The 18,835-nt window shown below is 36.4% G+C and overlaps 1 protein-coding gene across 4 annotated transcripts in view; it reads left to right on the forward strand.

Moving 5' to 3' along the window:
* ATG10 (autophagy related 10) overlaps positions 1-18,835 on the forward strand; it is a 234,970-nt gene that overhangs the window by 142,754 nt on the left and 73,381 nt on the right. For all 4 annotated transcript variants that reach the window (XM_007193052.2, XM_007193050.2, XM_057541457.1 and 1 more), the window contains one exon: positions 9,326-9,423. In XM_007193052.2, the coding sequence (XP_007193114.2) occupies positions 9,326-9,423 (98 nt within the window). The remainder of the gene's footprint in view (positions 1-9,325; positions 9,424-18,835) is intronic.

The raw sequence follows: 18,835 nt of genomic DNA on the forward strand, positions 1-18,835 counted from the left end.
CTTGGGAACTGTTCTGACATATTTCTTTAATTAGTTAGAAGGGCTGCTTTTGAATAGGGAAGGAAACAACATTTCTTCCATTCAGCGACTGAATGTCTGTTTTTTCTGGAGATCCATTCTATTATTGGCCCAGGGAGTAAGAGTATAGAATTAAAAATGTAACCCAGATATTTCACGTAGAAGATTTATCCACTTGTTATATGCTTGAATGATGCTCATGGAGAAACAGGGCAAGAGAAATAGCCAGAGAATAATTTCTTCTTAAAGGCAGCGTAACCAAACCAAGATAAAGACCAGCTCAAAGGAAGAATAATGAAAAGGTTGGAATTAGAATAGTATATACATCATCAGGGAGGAGGAGGAAGAGGGTTGTCCCTGGTGTGGAACAAGAGGGAGTCTTTGGACCATATAGAAGAAAATGACAGGAAAACAGGAAAGATGGGGGTTGGAGGAAGTTGGAGAATAAAAGTAAAATATTCATAGCTCTGCCCAACAATTTTCGAGGGAACATAACAGGTTGGCTTTTCTGAATAGGCTGGGAAAAGCACTGGAGAAGGGGAGATGGGTGAGTGCCAAGCTGTAGGGCTGGAAAGCATGGCATATTTGGGGAACAATGAGAGGCTGGTTTGAGGAAAACCTCTATTCCAAATTGTAGAAGAAATGGTTGGAAAGATACGTTGAGGTAAAATTATGGAAGAGATAATGGATGGGATGGGGTTGGAGGATATAATGAAAGGGTGAAAGAGGTTGAGCAAAAGTGAATGGGATCAAAGGAGGGGTTTTCTAGAGCAGAAAGTATATGACTGAGTAGAGCAGAGAGAGAATTAATGAAGGATGAGAAGAAATTATGAAGAGTGAAATCTAGGAAAAGGAATTTGGCTTTTTTTAGTATAATTGTTAGAAATATTTAAAAAAATTTAATAGTCTCTTAGAATGAACTGGAAAGAACATATTTTCAGGGAAAATAGAGTGAGAGTTAAGGCTGCTTGTTGAACAGGAAAGAAAGGTGGATTAGAGGGGTACTTAAAGATTAAAGCAAAAATGATTCTAGTTAATTATTATAATGACCAGGAAATAGAAAATGACTTGGCAGACAATTTAGAGTCTTATTTGATAATAGAGAATCTTTAAGAAAGTTCATATTTGCCACTTATATTTACATAAACCATAGGTCTAGCCAAAGTCATAATAATGCAATGGCACATGAATTTTAGTGCATTAAAAAGAGATTCTAGGGGTTGAAATGAAATTTGAAGAGCAAATGGTAAAAGTTATTAAGAAAAATAATGAAAAATTATTTAACTAATATAAATATATTCAAACCGAAAAGTTTAAATAATAGAGGGAATTTAATGAGAATTATTTGTTGAACCAGGTAAATGTTTGAAACATTATGGGGAATTAGGGTACAAGTAGGATGCTGGGTTAGAACACATGATGGGAATAGAATCCCATTGAAAAGTCAAGCCCTAATTTTAAAATGTATTAAAGAAAAGGTGCAACAAAACTACAGGGACAACTAATTAGCTAAAAGGTTTATTCAAACCTGTGTTAGTACAAAGCATCACATACACAAAAAGCAACAGATTTTACATGGATTCAGAGGACAGGAAGAGAACATGAAAAGGCAGACAAATTTATTTTCTTACCAATAAGGGACTATACTTTAGCTTTCCTGGACAAATAAATGTGTTGTGGACCATAAAGAAGAAACATTTCTTTGCTTACTCTTGACAAAACAAGCCCTGTTTGAAACATCCATTAAAACGTACATGAGTGCCTACTGTGTGCACAGCACAAAAACTCATTAGCCTATTTAAAAAATATGCTGACGAAAATCACTGCCTAACTGGAAACTAGTATATTGGTTTTCTCCTCCTTTAAAGTCACCAAAGCAGAGTTTGTTAAGTCCATATATTAGGTGCTGTGCTGAGAAGGTGATCACGGGAAGGAGATCATGTTGGATGGATAGTCAAGGTGCTGCTGCAGGTGTTAACAGGTCCATGTTCTGTGGGGTACTGAGATTTGAAGAAAGCCAGGAGTCCAAAATGCTGAGTACTGGTGTGCCAGAGCAAGAGGTTGGAATCAAAACCTCAGAACACTTTGGATAGGATTGAAAGTAGAGTGCATTCTGCTTTAGAACCAGCAGACCTAATGTTGTAGATATTCATCTGGTGATGTGGTCTTCGGAGTTCTGATGAATAGCTGTATCTCAGAGTTGGTGTCTCAGGTACCTTGTAGGCCCAGTGTTGCTTCCCTTGGAAAATTTTCTGATTCAGAGATTCTTCAAGAAGGTCTTGTGTGTACTTCTACTAGGTTAAGTGTTTAATTTAAATGAGAGGTTATAGCATCACTTGCATTATTGTAAGTTCTTAACAGTGTGTGGACAGTTTAAGGTGACCCCCAAATTGCTCCTCTTTGTGCTGTTGGGCATATTTCTCATAAAGATGGATTGCAACGTACATAAACTTTCTCATGTAACTGAAAGATGTCTTACATTTATTTTCCACTCAAAATTACTAGACAAATATATGACATTTAAAACATCGGGGATGATAATTTTGAAAATTGATAAATATTAAGCAAGACTTATAAACCATTTATCTGGGGTGTATTAGTAGGTTAGCATATACTTAGTTGCAAATAATTGAACCTGCCCATGATAAGCAGAAAAGGATTTATTGGAAGGGTAGATTGTAGAGTCAACTGAAGGCAAAAGTGTTATGATGTCTACCTCTCTTTGGCTTTAGTGGTGCAGAATGGGGTTCTGCCTACCACTGATTTTGGAATTTATCTCCGAAGTAGGAACTATGTTTGGATGCTGAAAAATCAAATATTCACTATACCTTTATCTACTTAACACTATAGATTTATATGAGTGTTTTACATAAATGAAAAGCTTTTAATCAATGAATTTTTAATCATGATTGTTCAGTCTTTATTCTTAGTAATAATTGTGCTAATTGCTCTAGAAATAATATTGAACATCTATCTATCCAAGCACTGGAAAATATTTATGCACAAGACATGAAAATGTTTCTGGAGTGCATAGATGAATAAAGGAATCAGAGATGACTGATACCCGCAAGGAGCTTACAGTCTCCTGAGGGAAACAAGACAGGTTTGAAATTCACTGTAACAAGTAGAATACGTTAAGGGCCATAAGAGAGGTAAAAATTGTCACCGGCAGAGAATAGGTTAGTGGTTGACAGAGGCTGGGTGGGGGGGTGGGGGGTGTGGTAGAAATGAGAACATGTTGGTTAAAGGGTACAGATTTTCAGATATAAAATGAATAAGTTCTGGGAGTCTAATGTACAGCATGGTGACTACAGTTAACAATACTGTATTTATACTTGAGAGTTACTAAGAGTAGATTTTAAATGTTCTAACCACATTAACACATATACACACACACAAATGGTAAATATGTGAGGGGATGGATGCGTTAACTAACTTTATTGTGGTAACCATTTCCCAATATATACATATATCAAATCATCATATTGTACACCTTAAACTTACACAATGCTATGAATCCATTATATCTCAATAAAGCTGGGGGGAAAATTACCACCAGACCTCAGAGGGCAGAGATTACCTTGAGCTGGAGTGATCAAGAGAGGCCCTGGTTGGACTTGGGATTTGTCCATGCATTGATGAGGGAAGGGGCAGGCCTGGCCTACTAAGAAACCTAGGAAAGGCAAAATTCTAGATACTCCTAGGTTAGGCGATGCTGGTAGAGAGTACTAGTGACAACAAAGACAACACCACAACTAATATGTGTGTATCACTTTATAGTTTACAAAGAGCTCCTGGGTACTGGTCAGAATGCAGAGTCTGGAGCTGGAATGCCTTGGCTCTGATTCCTCACTCTGCTAATTACTAACTATGTGACCTTGTGGAAGTTACTGAACTTTTTGTTTCCTTTCTTTCATCATCTAAAAAAATGAGATAATAATAATAATACCTACTTTATAGAGTTTTAAAGTTTGTGAGCTAATACATAAAGTGGGGCTTGGCATGTAGTACCTTCCAGTAATGCTGGCTGAGTTCTGTGTCTTGGACCTCACAATAACACTGTAAGATAGGAACTGTTACTATCCTCAAGTGCAGTCATACAAACTGAATGCTCAGCAGGGTTAAATGGTTTATTTATTCAAGGGTACATAGAAAACTATGGAGTTAAGACAAACTCTTTAGCCTTTTTATTTTACTGCACGATGCAGTAACCAAAATTTAAGAAACATTAAAGAGAAGTTGCCATAATCTATACTTCTGGAATTTTCATTCAGATTTCTTGAGGTTAATAAAGACTCAAAATGCAAAAAATGTATGTAGGAATAAATAAAAATTATAGAATTAGCCAGCATAGTAGCTGATGTGAATGTACATGAACAATTAACACTCATTTCATATCACAGTATAATTTTCTCACTGAAGCAAAAATGAATTTTCCCCTTTGATGGAGCATCATCTCTGCCTTACTGTGGAGTGTGAGATGAATTTTTATAGACTTCAAAGCTCTCTTGAAGACAATATATTGAATAATGACATATTTCATTGTGAAAAATCCACCCTTTCCTTTTTATTTCTAGTGACCACATTCAGAACATTATTCTTACATTTACTCTAAATAATTTATCCTCTCTCATCTTCTTTTTAGGAGTTATGAAATTTTAGTGAAAGCATGCACCGCAGGTTAAAGGTGACTTCAGCATGCTTACACTAGAGTTAGGTAGTGCTAGTGAAATATCTCACGCTGTTATTTGATTCATGAAAACTAATAGCCCTGAGAAATTTAATTTAGAAAGCTGAACATTTTGAGTAATATATAGATTACTTGACATGTAGGTTATTATTCAATTGAGAGATTTTATATGAAAATGTTAAATTAAATGCTACTGGCAGTTGCTAAAGATTGTACTTTTTAATTATTCTATTTTTCATCCAATGTCTCTGCCTCTTTTGTCATTGACATTTTATTATAGGTTGCTGAGAGAATATTCCTTTAGCTCAAATGTGTGTTATCATTCCAGGTGATAGAAGCACATAGTAGGCACTCAATAAACACTTGTGAAACAAATGACCTTAATTTACCATGCTCACTTTGTAGGTTGCTGCTGAAATTATTTCAGCTTCTACTTCTGTTTTTCAAGTATGCAAGGGATTTTACTGAGCTTCTCAGCTTCAGTGTGATTAATGAGATTTCTAAGCATGTTGAAATTGGTGCTATCGAATATCTTGGGTCTGAAACTAGGGAGTTGTTGATTGAGTATGCTTATGTCTCCTCTGACTGAGGCCAGACGGAAAAAATAGACCCTATAAACAGGGCTTAAAGTTCTTGATTGAAGATAACTTCAACTGAACATGAAGGCACAAAATAATATGTTTCATGAGTTTAACCAAGTATTTGTTTATGTCCACATTTTAATTTATTTTATTTTTATTAATTTTTATTGGAGTATAGTTGCTTTACAATGTTGTGTTAGCTTCTACTGCACAGCAAAATGAATCAGCCATACATATACATATATACCCTGCCCTGTGGATTTCCCTCCCGTTTAGGACACCACAGTGCATTAAGTAGAGTTCCTGTGCTTTACAGTATGCTCCCATCAGTTGTATTTTATGTATTTTATACATAGTATCAATAGTGTATATCCACATTTTAATTTTAAGTTAAAGTTTTGGGTCTTCAGTTTTCATAAATAGATTCAAAATCACAAAATTCTTCATGTTTCTGCCATATTTAAGGTTTTATGATGTGATTTAAAAAATATATTTGACTATCTCATTTCAATGATTTCAGTGGGATATCTGAAGGCTCCATTTTGGTTTTGTAGTACAGTCATATTTGAATATGTTTTGCATGTCAATTGCATATGTCATGGTTTTGAAGATATTGCTGATCAGGTCAGCATTTTTTGTCTTTGAATAAAGGATCACAAAACTAACTTTTGTATGTTTTTGCTCTTGAAGGTGTGAGCTATGACTAGGCAAACCGGTGATGAGGGCTTAGGGAAAAGAATCCACATCATACTTCATTAAATCATTATTGTCATATCTGTATGTGAGAGACAAAGCTATATTACCCAGATCTTCTGTAGTGTAAATGGTTGGCAGAAACTGGAGAGATTGACACTCTTGTCAAAGTAACTTGCTCAAGCGCTCATTTGATCATCATTAATATGTATGTTTCTAAACAGTTTTCTAAATACATTAGAGAATCCAATCACATCCATTCACTTAAAAAACACTCTTCTCTTCGTAGCAAGCAGGTAGCACTCTTATAGACATACATAAAAGAGTATCATGCATCTTTCTATGTTTTGAACTTATTTTTTATTGCTTGTGATTGTCTCTTATTTTGAGCTAACCAGGTCATTTTTTAACTCTTATATTTAAGGTGTTAAATTTTTTTCTCTAAATTAGGTGTTGCCTGAAAACTTAAGACACATACCCTTAATTCTAGCATCAAATCTGATGAAAATATTCTATAACATTTGTTTTGGGTCTCTCCACATTGTTGCTAGGCTGCTGATTATTGCATTTTGTATGAATGTTTCCAGCAGAGTATGCAGGGTTTTGACAGTGGTAATAGCCAAACCATTTACTCCATCCTTAGATTTTTAGCTGAAATATTTTAAGGAATAAAATTGAGATCATTATTGATTACCAGATTTTAAACCCAGCATTCTTCTCTAGGTATGCAAAGCCTTTCCCTGTCTTAGAGGAAATAAAGTTAAGGAAAGCATCCTTTCACTTGTCATTTATTCAGTCAATATATAAAAAGCATTTGCAGTGTGTGAGTGAGGCTTAGAACTGCACAGCAGGGCTGCTGTGGTGAAAGGACAGATGCAGTCTTCACCCTCAGAGGCAGCACGGAATAGCAGGAGGAGCACTGAACTGTGAGTCCTGAGATTCCAGCTCCAGTGCAGTCATGAACTGGCTCCATAATTTTGGCAGATGTGTATTTCCCAAGACCTTGGTTGCCTTATCTATAAAATTAGTAATTATACCAGCTGTAATATTTTATTATCCTACAACTTGATTTCTTTTAACTTTGACATCTGAAAATTATTTTAAAAGCATGTCACCTTTTAATAATTTGATTATTTGGTTTGCTATCTGACACTGATGTACCGAAGATGCTATGCCCCTCTTCCAACATCAATACACACACACACACACACACACACACACACACAAACACGTATGTGCATATTTTGAAGATGTGTAGTGCTTGAAATTAAAGTTTGGCCCTATTCTGTAAATGTGTTCAGAAAATAATATAACACAGATATTGAAGGCAGCTTGTTTTAAACTTGTAGCTAAACATGACATTCAAATGTTAATTGGATGAATAAATCTTGTTCATTTTACAGACATGGAAATGTCAATGGAATAAAACAATTTATCACAAGATAATGGTTTCCTGCCACCAGATAAATGCCAAGATGAAGATACTTATTGAAAATGTATCAAAATATTCTATTGCTATTTATTGAAAATAAAGGTTGAGAAAAGTTCAACTTTTCAGGTCAAACATGAGAAATGCCCTGCTTATGGTATTAGTATATTACTGTATCAAACACAATGTGCAAGGTGTAGCAACATGAGAAAATTCTAAGAAATAATGGTCTATAAATGAACCTTTTATCTTTAAGGTATGAGAATTACTGGAATGGTGCAATGGGGGCTAGGAGGAGATACCTAATATATATTGAACTCTTGTTATGTGCGTGACACAGTCCTGGTGTGTTCACTGATGTAAACTGTTCACAAGAGCAGGATTTTTTTTTTTTTTTTTGGCTGCGTCGGGTCTCTCTTAGTTGCGGCATGCGGGCATAGTTGCCCCGTGGCATGTGGGATCTTACTTCCCCGACCAGGGATTGAACCCGCATCCCCTGCATTGGAAGGCGAATTCTTAACCCCTGGACCACTAGGGGAGTCCCAGGAACACGATTTGAAAAGTATTATTATCCTCATTTTTTCAGGTAAAGTTAAAAGCAAAATAGTAAATCAACTATATTTCAATTAAAAAAAAAAGAAGCAAAATAACTTGCAGTCACATACAGAGTAAGTGCCAATACTAGGATTCAAACTCAGCCCGGACTTCAAATTTCGTGCTCTTCTCCTACACCCCACATCTTTACTTGTACTCCGTAAGTCTGAATGCAATACCTTTTGGTTTGGGGGGCTTTTGAGTAGATTATTTCCCCAAGTTTTGTTGTACCTGATGACCAAATACTTCTTTGGATCTAATATGCTGATGAGTCTTCTTTAAATGATATTGTCTACTTGCCTAAAGAAAAGAGCACACCCATAGGTCTTGAGGACTTGGTTAGCTCTAAATGGGCCAAGTAGCACTAAATTCTAATGTTAAGACCACCTTCTTTTCAGCAGTGTGTGGTTTTAAAGTCCTTAGGTAATTCCCTCTTTCTGCTTTCTTTTCTGAACCTAGATGTCTATTTCTCCACTTTACTTATCTTGTGTCATAGTATTCTTCATAAAATGCATTATTTGGGTGATTACGAATATAGGCGAATAATTGAAGTTGCTTAAACAAAGAAAAGGAGGTTTATTGTTCACTAAAGCTCTTACTGATCTCTTCATGCCAAGCCCTTCTCAAGTCCCTCCACCCCTAAGATCTCTTCTCCACCTGCCACAAACAGTGGGTGTTAATGTCTCCCTCCTCTGGACTCTCGAGAACTGCAGCTTTCCTCTGGCAGTGACCATTCTACCTAGGATTTTAGTATCAATATTTACTGATATACTTGTCATAATTTCCCTAGTAGGGAAATACTCCTTACTAGGAGAAACTGTGTGCTTTCCTCCTCTCTATTCCCCATGATACCCAACAGAGTGATTTGAACATTACAGATAGTCAGCCAACAAAAGGGTGAAAGAAGCATATGTATGGTCTCTGATTTAAGGATTAGAGGAAGTATTAAGACTTCAGAGGTATCTATAGTACACCCTTGTGAATATGTGAGTCTACCTGGTCCTTTGCCGATGCTTCTGTTTATCAGTTCTCTCTAAAACACATTTATATCTTATTTATTTTGTAAAAATTCCTAGAGGCAATAAATGAGCAGATAATTTAACTGCTAGATGGTTACAAAGGGGACAAGTTTGAATGTTTACATTTCCCTCAGGAAGAAAATAGTAATTCATACAGCACTCTTTTGATATATAAATAGTGTGTGTACTAGTAAAGATTTTTTTAAAATCATAATATTCTTTCAGTAGTTTTAGATAGACATCAAGCATCATTGTGTCAAATGGATTACTAACTGGCAGTCTTTACCATGCGCTTTCACAGATGGAAGCCCTTTAGCTCTGAAGGACATATGGGAAGGAGTTCATGAGTGCTATAAGACTCGGCTGCTGCATGGACCGTGGGACACTATTACCCAACAGGTTAGAGAGTATTTTCATTGTATTATATGTGTTTCTTTCCCTCTGCTTGTCTTTTCTTCTAGTTCTCTTTCCTACTTTTTTTTTCCTGTTTCACTCCTCTACTTCCTTACAGATTTCAGTTCAAAGACAGTTTCCTTTAATATATCTTCCCAGATCCAGGCTTGGTTTAGCCTATCTGTTATAAGCCCTCATAGCACCCTGTAATTTTCCTTCATAGTGCATCTTACAGGTTTAAATTATCTATTTGGATTTTTTGAAAAAAATTTAATGTCTGTCTTTGCCATTATACTGTGTGCTCCCATGTGGGCAGACCCTGTTTTTTTTCCCTCTTCACTGTATACCCAGCACCAGCACAGTATTTATCATACAGTAGGTGTTCAATAAAAATGTATTAAGTAAATGAGAATAGAAACAAAGTTGGCATATACACCAAGAAACAGATGATTTAGCTTGTGTCACCTATAATGCTTCAGAGTTCTACTAATAGGTGCATTTGCAAAAAAAAAATTAACTTTTGGTTAATAATAAGTTTGCAGTAGTGATCTGAAAAAGTTGAGAAAATAGATCTACAAAAGTAGATATAAAAAATAGATTTGCAAAAGTAGAAAAAAATAGATTTGTCAATCATATAAGTCATTATTACTGTCCTGCTAAAATCAGTAATTATTTTAGAAATTTAAAAATACTCATCACCTTTCAACCAATCATGTTCTCTTTAAAAATAACTTTTACTTATATCAAAAATCTTATTTTTTCCCAGCCTCTGTTAAGCTTAATCAAAGCTTCCTTTAAAAATGACTTTATCAGCCATTAGAATTTTTATGCCCTCTTACGTGTTTGATCACAATAATGACAGTTTACCTCCCAATCAACTTAAGAATCCTTAGCATCTCATAAGTAGTTCTTTGGCAATGACTGCAAATGACCATTTTCTAGGTTTTAATTGAGGACAAAACTAGTTTTTAAGTATATGAATCACACTGCCCCTCAAATTAATCCTTTTCTTTCTCTTCCTACTGTCACCTTCCTAGTTCAAGCCCTGTTGCCTCATCTGGAACAATTAGTAAAACCTCCTACTTTGGTCTTCTGCTCCTTTCCTCCCTGCTCCTTCCCTCTAGTCAATTTTTCCTAACCATGCTGCTCTTATCTTACCCATGTGCAAACCTGCAATAGCTGTCCAAGGGGGCTATGGTATGTGGTCTAAATGCCTTGATGGGGTTCCAGTGGCTGCCGTTCCCTGGGTCCCACCAGCCCTTTCAAGCTTTTCTCCTACGCCTCCATGCTACACAGTTTCAGCTCCTGCCAAGCATGGCTGTTCACTTCCCCAAACCCATTTTGTGCAGTTTGTTCTTGGAATTCTTTCCAGGTTTCATGCTTTCCCTGTTGCCTTTGTTCTATCTTTATATATCCCCCTTTTTCTTTCATATGTTCCTTTCTCGGAAACCACTTCAGCTTACAAAAACGGCCCCCTCTGAAATGCCATTTCTGTAGACCAGGAATCAGTGGTTGCTCTGAAGAAGGATAATATAATGAGATATATAAGCAAATCCATCATAAAGATTTTTGGCAAGAGCATTTTATTTTATGCAAAGTGTTTTAGATTAACCTTTAAGTATGTCAAGGTAAGTGCTAAGCGTTTCAACTTCCAGTGTCTTGTAAGTGACCACAAACTGTCCAAAAATGTAGAGTCAGAATCCACAGGACCCAGAAAATGTTTGGTCGTGAGAGTCAAGGAAGACGGCAAAGGATAGAGGAAGGGAGCATCCAAAAATATATATGTATTTAACTTCAGGGCCTTTTTTCTCTGCTCCTTCTCAATCAAGTTTTACATTGTGCACCTGAGCCCGAATCTTATTTTTTTCTTTTTTCTGTCACTAGCATCCCTATTATTAATCTCCTCAGTGCAAACCTATAGCACAATTCCAGGTGGTCTATGTCATTTGGGTTTTAATTCCACATGTCTCCGTTCTGGCATGTGACATATGAATAAGATTTTGAAGTCAACCATATTTTCTTAGTTACCTAATATGATGTTGCCAATAGATTTCATTCCATTGATGGAATTCCTAAGTTGCTAAACAAACTACATGAACCAATTTGTATGTTGATAGTTTTTAATGAAATTGACTAGTATCTTTTAGTTTCCAGGCATTTAAGCATCATACAGACAGCCTGTTAGCAGACCATCTTTTTCCTACTTGTCAAAGTATGGTAGTAATGATCAAATCCTATCACAATAAGCATTACTATCTCAATACCAAGTATGATGCCCACTTATTGGGAGGGATATTTGATATAACCAAACTACAACATAACTATAACATTTAGATGTTCCTTTGGGATTTGTCTTATTGGGATTGATCTTGTGGACAGGTATCCCCACTTGTGATAACACACTTTGTTTAAACTTTAGAATTGCTCATCACAGTGTATGTCCAGGCATTGAAGACCTAGCAAGGGAAACTCATTTGTTGTCATTGTACTAACTTGGTATTTGAAAGTAATTATGAATATTTACTTTGGAGGTCTTAGCTTTTTTTTTTTTTTTTTTTTTGGAGGTTTTAGCTTTTAATCCCAGTTTAGTTAATGGGTTGCTATTTATGTGCTGTTCTTTGCTTGAGATCTTTGAGAGAGTGTGTCCTCAATTTTGTAAGGCTCTATGTGGAGAAAAAATAGGGTGTCCTCAGTGCTGTGAAGGGGAGGGTGTGATACAGCACTGGGGAGGAATGAGCTGATAGAATATTGGTGGCACCAAATAGTAGACACCATTTTGCAGGATTATACTAAAGAACCATTAGGTTGCAGACTGAACATGATAATAATATCCTGTCCTCCAGAGTGGCTTAAAAACAAAAGTAGCCTTTGCATAATATAACATGCATTTCACTTCATTTTCAGGCTTGACTGTGCTCATGTAGTTTATTGCTCTTCATCTTTAGTAATCACACTTCTGTTCTCTCAGCATTTGTCTTGATGATAAGGACCTATTCATGTCAGATATGAACTCTCTCTTTTGAAGACAAGCCACTCATGAATCTCATACATTTGATTATGGTGATTACTTACCTGCTTTTGTCCAACATTACGGACTACCTATTATTTCAACCCTGCAGCCTAATAAAGAACTTCCAGAAGAAGAAAGTGAACAGATGCCTAGATTGGATCTGCCTAAATTTGGTACAGTGAATGTTACAATAATAATCACTGGAAGGTGTGGGCTCTATGTTTTAGGTAAAGAACTCCTGTAATCTTGGCATGAGCTAAAATTAGATGATAAGAAATCATACTTTCAGTTTTACTCAGAGATATGTGTAAATACACATATCTTCAGATAAGTGTATCAGATAAGTAATTTTTTCTTACCGTCTCCTTTTTTTAACTTTATATGGAAAAATACAAACATAATACAAAAATAGAGGTAATAGTATAGTACACTTGCAAACTAATGACCAATCTTATTATTTTGGTATCTCACCCAATCTGGAATTTTTTGGTAGCAAATCCTAGACATCATATTATCTCATCCATTCTCATCCATGAGTATTTAAGTATGTATCTTTAAAAGATAAGGGCGGGCTTCCCTGGTGGCGCAGTGGTTGAGAATCTGCCTGCTAATGCAGGGGACACGGGTTCGAGCCCTGGTCTGGGAAGATCCCACATGCCACGGAGCGACTGGGCCCGTGAGCCACAATTGCTGAGCCTGCGCGTCTGGAGCCTGTGCCCCGCAGCGGGAGGGGCCGCGGTGGAGAGAGGCCCGCGCACCGCGATGAAGAGCGGTCCCCGCACCGCGATGAAGAGTGGCCCCCGCTTGCCGCAACTGGAGAAAGCCCTCGCATGAACCGAAGACCCAATACAGACAAAAATAATAAACAAATAAATAAATAAATAAATTAAAAAAAAAAAAAAAAAAAAAAAAAAAGATAAGGGCTCAATATCAAGAAAACAAACAACGCAATCAAAAAAATGGGTGGAAGACCTAAATAGACATTTCTCCAAAGAAGACTTACAGATGGCCAACATGAAAAGATGCTCAACATCACTGATTATTAGAGAAATGCAAATCAAAACTACAATGAGGTATCACCTCACACTGGTCATAATGGCCATCATCAAAAAATCTACAAACAATAAATGCTGGAGAGGGTGTGGAGAAAAGGGAACCCTCTTGCACTGTTGGTGGGAATGTGAATTGATACAGCCACTATGGAGAACAGTATGGGGGGTCCTTAAAAAACTAAAAACAGAACTACCATATGACCCAGCAATGCCACTACTGGGCATATACCCTGAGAAAACCATAATTCAAAATTACACATGTACCCCAGTGTTCATTACAGCACTATTTACAGTAGCCAGGACACGGAAGCAACCTAAATGTCCAATGGCAGGTGAATGGATAAAGAAGATGTGGTACATATATACAATGGAATATTACTCAGCCATAAAAAGGACTGAAATTGGGTCATTTGTAGAGATGTGGATGGACCTAGAGTCTGTCATACAGAGTGAAGTAAGTCAGAAAGAGAAAAACGTATAATATCATATAATAACGCATATATGTGGAATATAGAAAAATGGTACAGATGAACCTATTTCCAGGGCAGGAATAGAGACACAGACGTAGAGAATGGACATATGGACACAGAGGGGGAAGGGGAGGGTGGGACAAATTGGGAGATTACGTTTGACATATATATAGTTCCATGTGTAAAATAGATAGCTAGTGGGAACCTGCTGTATAGCACAGGGAGCTCAGCTTCGTGCTCTGTGATGACCTAGATGGGTGGCACTAGGGGCAGGGTAGTTGGGAGGGAGTTCCAAGAGGAAGGGGATATATGTATACATATAGCTGATTCACTTCGCTGTACAGCAGAAACTAACACAATATTGTAAAGCAATTATACTCCAGTAAAAAAATAAAAGTGATTAAAAGATAAGGGCTCTACAGAGATGTTTATAGCAGACTTATTCGTAATAGCCCAAATGGAAACAACTCTGAAGTCCTTTAGGAGGTGCATGGTTAAACAAAGGGTGGTACATCCTTAGCACGATACTACTCAGCAATACAAAGGAACCAACTATTGATACGCGTAACAACCCGGATGAATCTCCAGAGAATTATTGAGTGCAAAAAGTCAATCCCCAACGTTTGCCTAGTATATGATTCCATTTAGCTAACATTTTTGAAATGAGAAGATTATAGATTGGAGAATAGATTGCAGTTTTCAGAGGTTATGAGTAGGAGGAAAGTGGGTGTGGTTATAAAAGTCAACAAGGGAACCTTGTGGCAGTGGAAATGTTCTGTATCTGACTGTATCAATGTCAGTGTCTTGGTTGTGATAATATACTATAGTTTTGCAAGATGTTACCATTGGGGGAACTGAGTGAAGGGTATGAGTGATCTCTTTGTATCATTTGTTACAGCTGTATGTGAATCCACATTTATCTCAAAAAAGTTTATTTAAAAAAGGTAAGGATTCTTAAAAAACATAACCACAATTCTGTTATCACAACTAAAGTTGTTAATAATTTCTTAATATCATTAAATAAGCAAATGTTTGAATTTCCCCAATTGTTTCCTCTTCCCTCCCTTCCTTCCTCCCTCCCTCCCTCCCTCCCCTCCTCACCCTACCTCCCCTCCCCCGTCTCCCTCCCTCCCTCCTTCCTTCCTTCCTTCTTTCTTCTTTCCTCTCTCCCTTCCTCCCTCCCTTCCTTCCTCTTCTTTTTTAAAATAGTTTCTTTGAATCAGGATCCAAATAAGGTTTATACATTAAAATGGTTAACATCTCAAGACTTTTGAAACTAAAATTCTCATTCCTTCCTTTTTTTTTTCTTGTAGGTTTTGTTAAAGAAAAAAGGTTGTTTTTCCTGTAGTATTTGCAGTCTGGATTTTTTTTTTTTTTTTTGATTGTGTCTCTGTGGTGTGTTTACTATGTTCTTCGCTGTTTTTTATATACACTCCTAGTTAGATCTGGAAGCTTGATCAGATTCAGGTTTAGTATTTTAGGGCAAGAATACTTCATCGGTGATTCTGGGTACTTTTATAAGGAGGCACATAGTGTTTGGTTTTTGCTCTTTTTTGTGATGTTAGCAGCCATTGATGATTATTGCCTAGACCCATTAATTTATTAGAGGGGTTGCAAAATGGTAATGTTCTAATTCTATCATTCATTATTTATTAGCTGGACTACTTCTATAATGACAGAGTTTCCCTCACCAGCTTAGTTACTTGAGGTGTGCTTTGTATAGAAAAGGCAGGATAAATGCTTGATTCTCTCTCTTTATGTTCTAGCTTTCAAGATAATGAGTTGGTTCTCTAGCATCCTCCAAAGGTGACCAAGAAAGTTTTTTTTATGAAGTCATGGATATAAATGTTTTATGTATTTCAATTCATTGTAGTGATTACCTTTATTGATGCTTGGTTTGTCTCATCTTTGGCCAGTGTAAATCTCTCTCTTTTTTTTTTTTTTCCTTTTGGGCTACGCTGTGTGGCTCGCAGAATCTTAGTTCCCCGACCAGGGATTGAACCCAGGTCCACAGCAGTGAAAGTGCTGAGTCCTAACCACTGGACTGCCAGGGAATTTCCATGGCCAATGTAAGTCTCTAAGTTGACTCCTGAGTTATTTTGATACAACCCAAGTAGCTTTGATGGCTTCTTGCTTTTTGATATGACAAGTTGATGCCCAGACTTGGGCATTCTCCAAGGAGGCTTGCCCCCTTCCAGAGTCCTTATCTAGGTGCTGCACCAGACAGAGTGGATTTAACTTTGGGCACTACCACTTACTAGCTGTATGACCTTGGGCAAATTACAAAAACTCTCCATGTCTTATTTTTCCATTAAAATTAATGGCAGCATCTACATAGAGTTGGTGGGAAGAGTAAGAGAGAGGGTTGTATACAAAACTCAACCTGTGTCATCTCCTTTCAAATATATTCTTTCTAACACCTGAACTGTGTGCTTTAGATTTGGAAAACTAAGACTTTTGAGGTACTTTGTTTTCTGATTTTACATGTCTGGGGAAGGCTGTCCAAGTACAGGTAAATGAATGGGTTTGGGTGGATAGAAGTGGAAAGAAACTCAATGATTATTTTTCCATGTGATCCCACACAAGTACTGTGAGAGAACTGGATTAGGAGGAGCCTTGAATACACATTCTGCATGCCCCAAATACCACTAATTTCATTTTGAAGATTTTAGCATGTCTAAAACATGCAAAGGTATGATAATTAATTTCAGTGAGTTTTCATATTTCCATGATAAATCTCTCAGGGTAAAAAACCAAAACACACACACACACACACACACACACACACACACACACACAAACACACACACACACAACAAAAATCTAAAACTCCTTAGGTACCCTTTGGTAGATAGATTGCTTTTGACTCTCAGTGATGCAGGAAGTCACTGGTTAAGGATTCTTAAATAATGAAGCTTGATATGTTGCCTGGTGATTTATAATGATGGCTGATAAACTGATGATTTAATTGTGCTTCCTCTAGTAATAATCTTAAGTGCTCAAGTGAAGTTCCAGTGATTGGCTTTTTTCTGAGCTCAGTCTCCCTAGTGTCTCTAGGCATCTCTTTTACACAACATCCGATAACTGACTTTTAACTGTTCCTATTTTAAATAATACAAATCAATTAAAACACCCAGCTGTTTAACAGAACTTCTCAGTGTTGGTATAGGTCTCGGTGGGTATTTCCTGATGGCTCATAATGACATCAATTTAGTGCACCTGGTAGGATCAGTGTGAACTGGAAGTGGCTTAATTCTTAAATGACAAGAAAATTAAGAAGCCTTTATGGATTGCTGCTGCTGCTTCAGAATCACTGCCAGCTCCACTGCTGGCTCTTTCACGGTAGAGTTTTATTTAAATGGGACTGCAGACATCATGTGATTGTTTTCTCTGTAATTTGCTACTAATTTGTTGATTCTGAGTTTCTAGGTATTTATTCTGGACATTAATTTGTCACCTTAGCGGGTAGGTTTATAATCCTGTAGTAATTATATCTATCTTGCAGACTTTTTGTAGAAACCCTCCAATGTTTTAACAGTACTCAGTAATTCTACCACACTTCCCTGTTTTAGGAGAGTGAATGCTTCATTGTGTGTCACTTTGTTTGGTATCCTGGGGTAATGATGACAGTGCTATTTTCCTTTGTTGGTAATTATTTTTAGATTGTCGATCTGCACATGCGTTGTGACTTTTAATGTTTATTGAATGTTGATGCTATGGATTCCATACATCATCAGAGTACTTCACTCTCTATATTCATTTTTTTTTAATCAATTCAGAAATATCCTCTGTCACTCACAATCTATTGTGCTTTTCTTGTTTGGGGGTAAAAAACACATTTTTGTAAGTTTTATTTGTTCCTCAGACTTGCCTTACATTAAAAGGTACATGAAAGTTCTTTCTCATTATCTTTGACTAAATAATTAATTTTTCTCAAAATTTTTTTGACTTTACACCCTGGAGTGTTTTAGAAAATCTTAACTTCATACTAAATGCTATTTAGGCATTGATATAATATTACTTTCTCATCCAGCTTTTGATTACTAAGTTAATTTCTAAAATGTTTTGTTTTTTTCCATTTCAATGAGAGTTCAAGATACATAGTTAAACAAGGAATGTATTTCTTATAATAGCCAGCTTATTCATTTATATTTGGGTCTTATTTCTTTAAATTGAAATTTATTTCAGTAGACAATAAAAACAAGAGACTGGTTAGTTAATGTTTTTTGTTATATGTATATCTGGTTGAGCAGAATATTGCTTAGCTTTTTACCATCAAAGTTGCACTTTTGACTCAGCGTATGAATTGAATTTATATGAGGGCTTTCTTTAAAGAATTTTCCAGCATTTCATTGATCCTTAGAACTTTTATTCCTAAAAAAGGAGCAGCTTAAGAAATAGAGACATAGATGTAGAGAACAAACATATGGACACCAAGGAGGGAAAGCAGGGAAGGAGGTTGGTGGTGGTGGGATGAATTGGGAAATTGGGATTGACATATATACACTAATATGTATAAAATAGATTAACTAAGAATAAAAAAAGGAAGCAGCTTATAAATGTGAAAATAAAATACCATTTAAAATATTTAATAATTAATTTTAATATTACTCATCTTACATTTCATTTTGATAATTACCTACCATCAATTTTTAATTTTTAATAAACATCTTAGTTCCAAAACTTCAAGTTTGAGGAATATTTATATTCTCATTTCTAGTTTTTGAGAAAGAGGTTATTGATGGGTGGGCTGTAAAGCAGCAGCTAGAAGCAGGTAGACAAGCCTGGGAGAGTGGAAAGGCAGGCACAGGACCCAGAGGGGATGGAAGATGGACTCTGCAGACAGGCTTATCCAGATATCTGTAAGGGTATAAGCTTCCTAAGAA

The sequence above is a fragment of the Balaenoptera acutorostrata genome, chromosome 2 (assembly GCF_949987535.1).
Source record: "Balaenoptera acutorostrata chromosome 2, mBalAcu1.1, whole genome shotgun sequence".
In the NCBI taxonomy this organism is placed as follows: Eukaryota; Metazoa; Chordata; class Mammalia; order Artiodactyla; family Balaenopteridae; genus Balaenoptera; species Balaenoptera acutorostrata.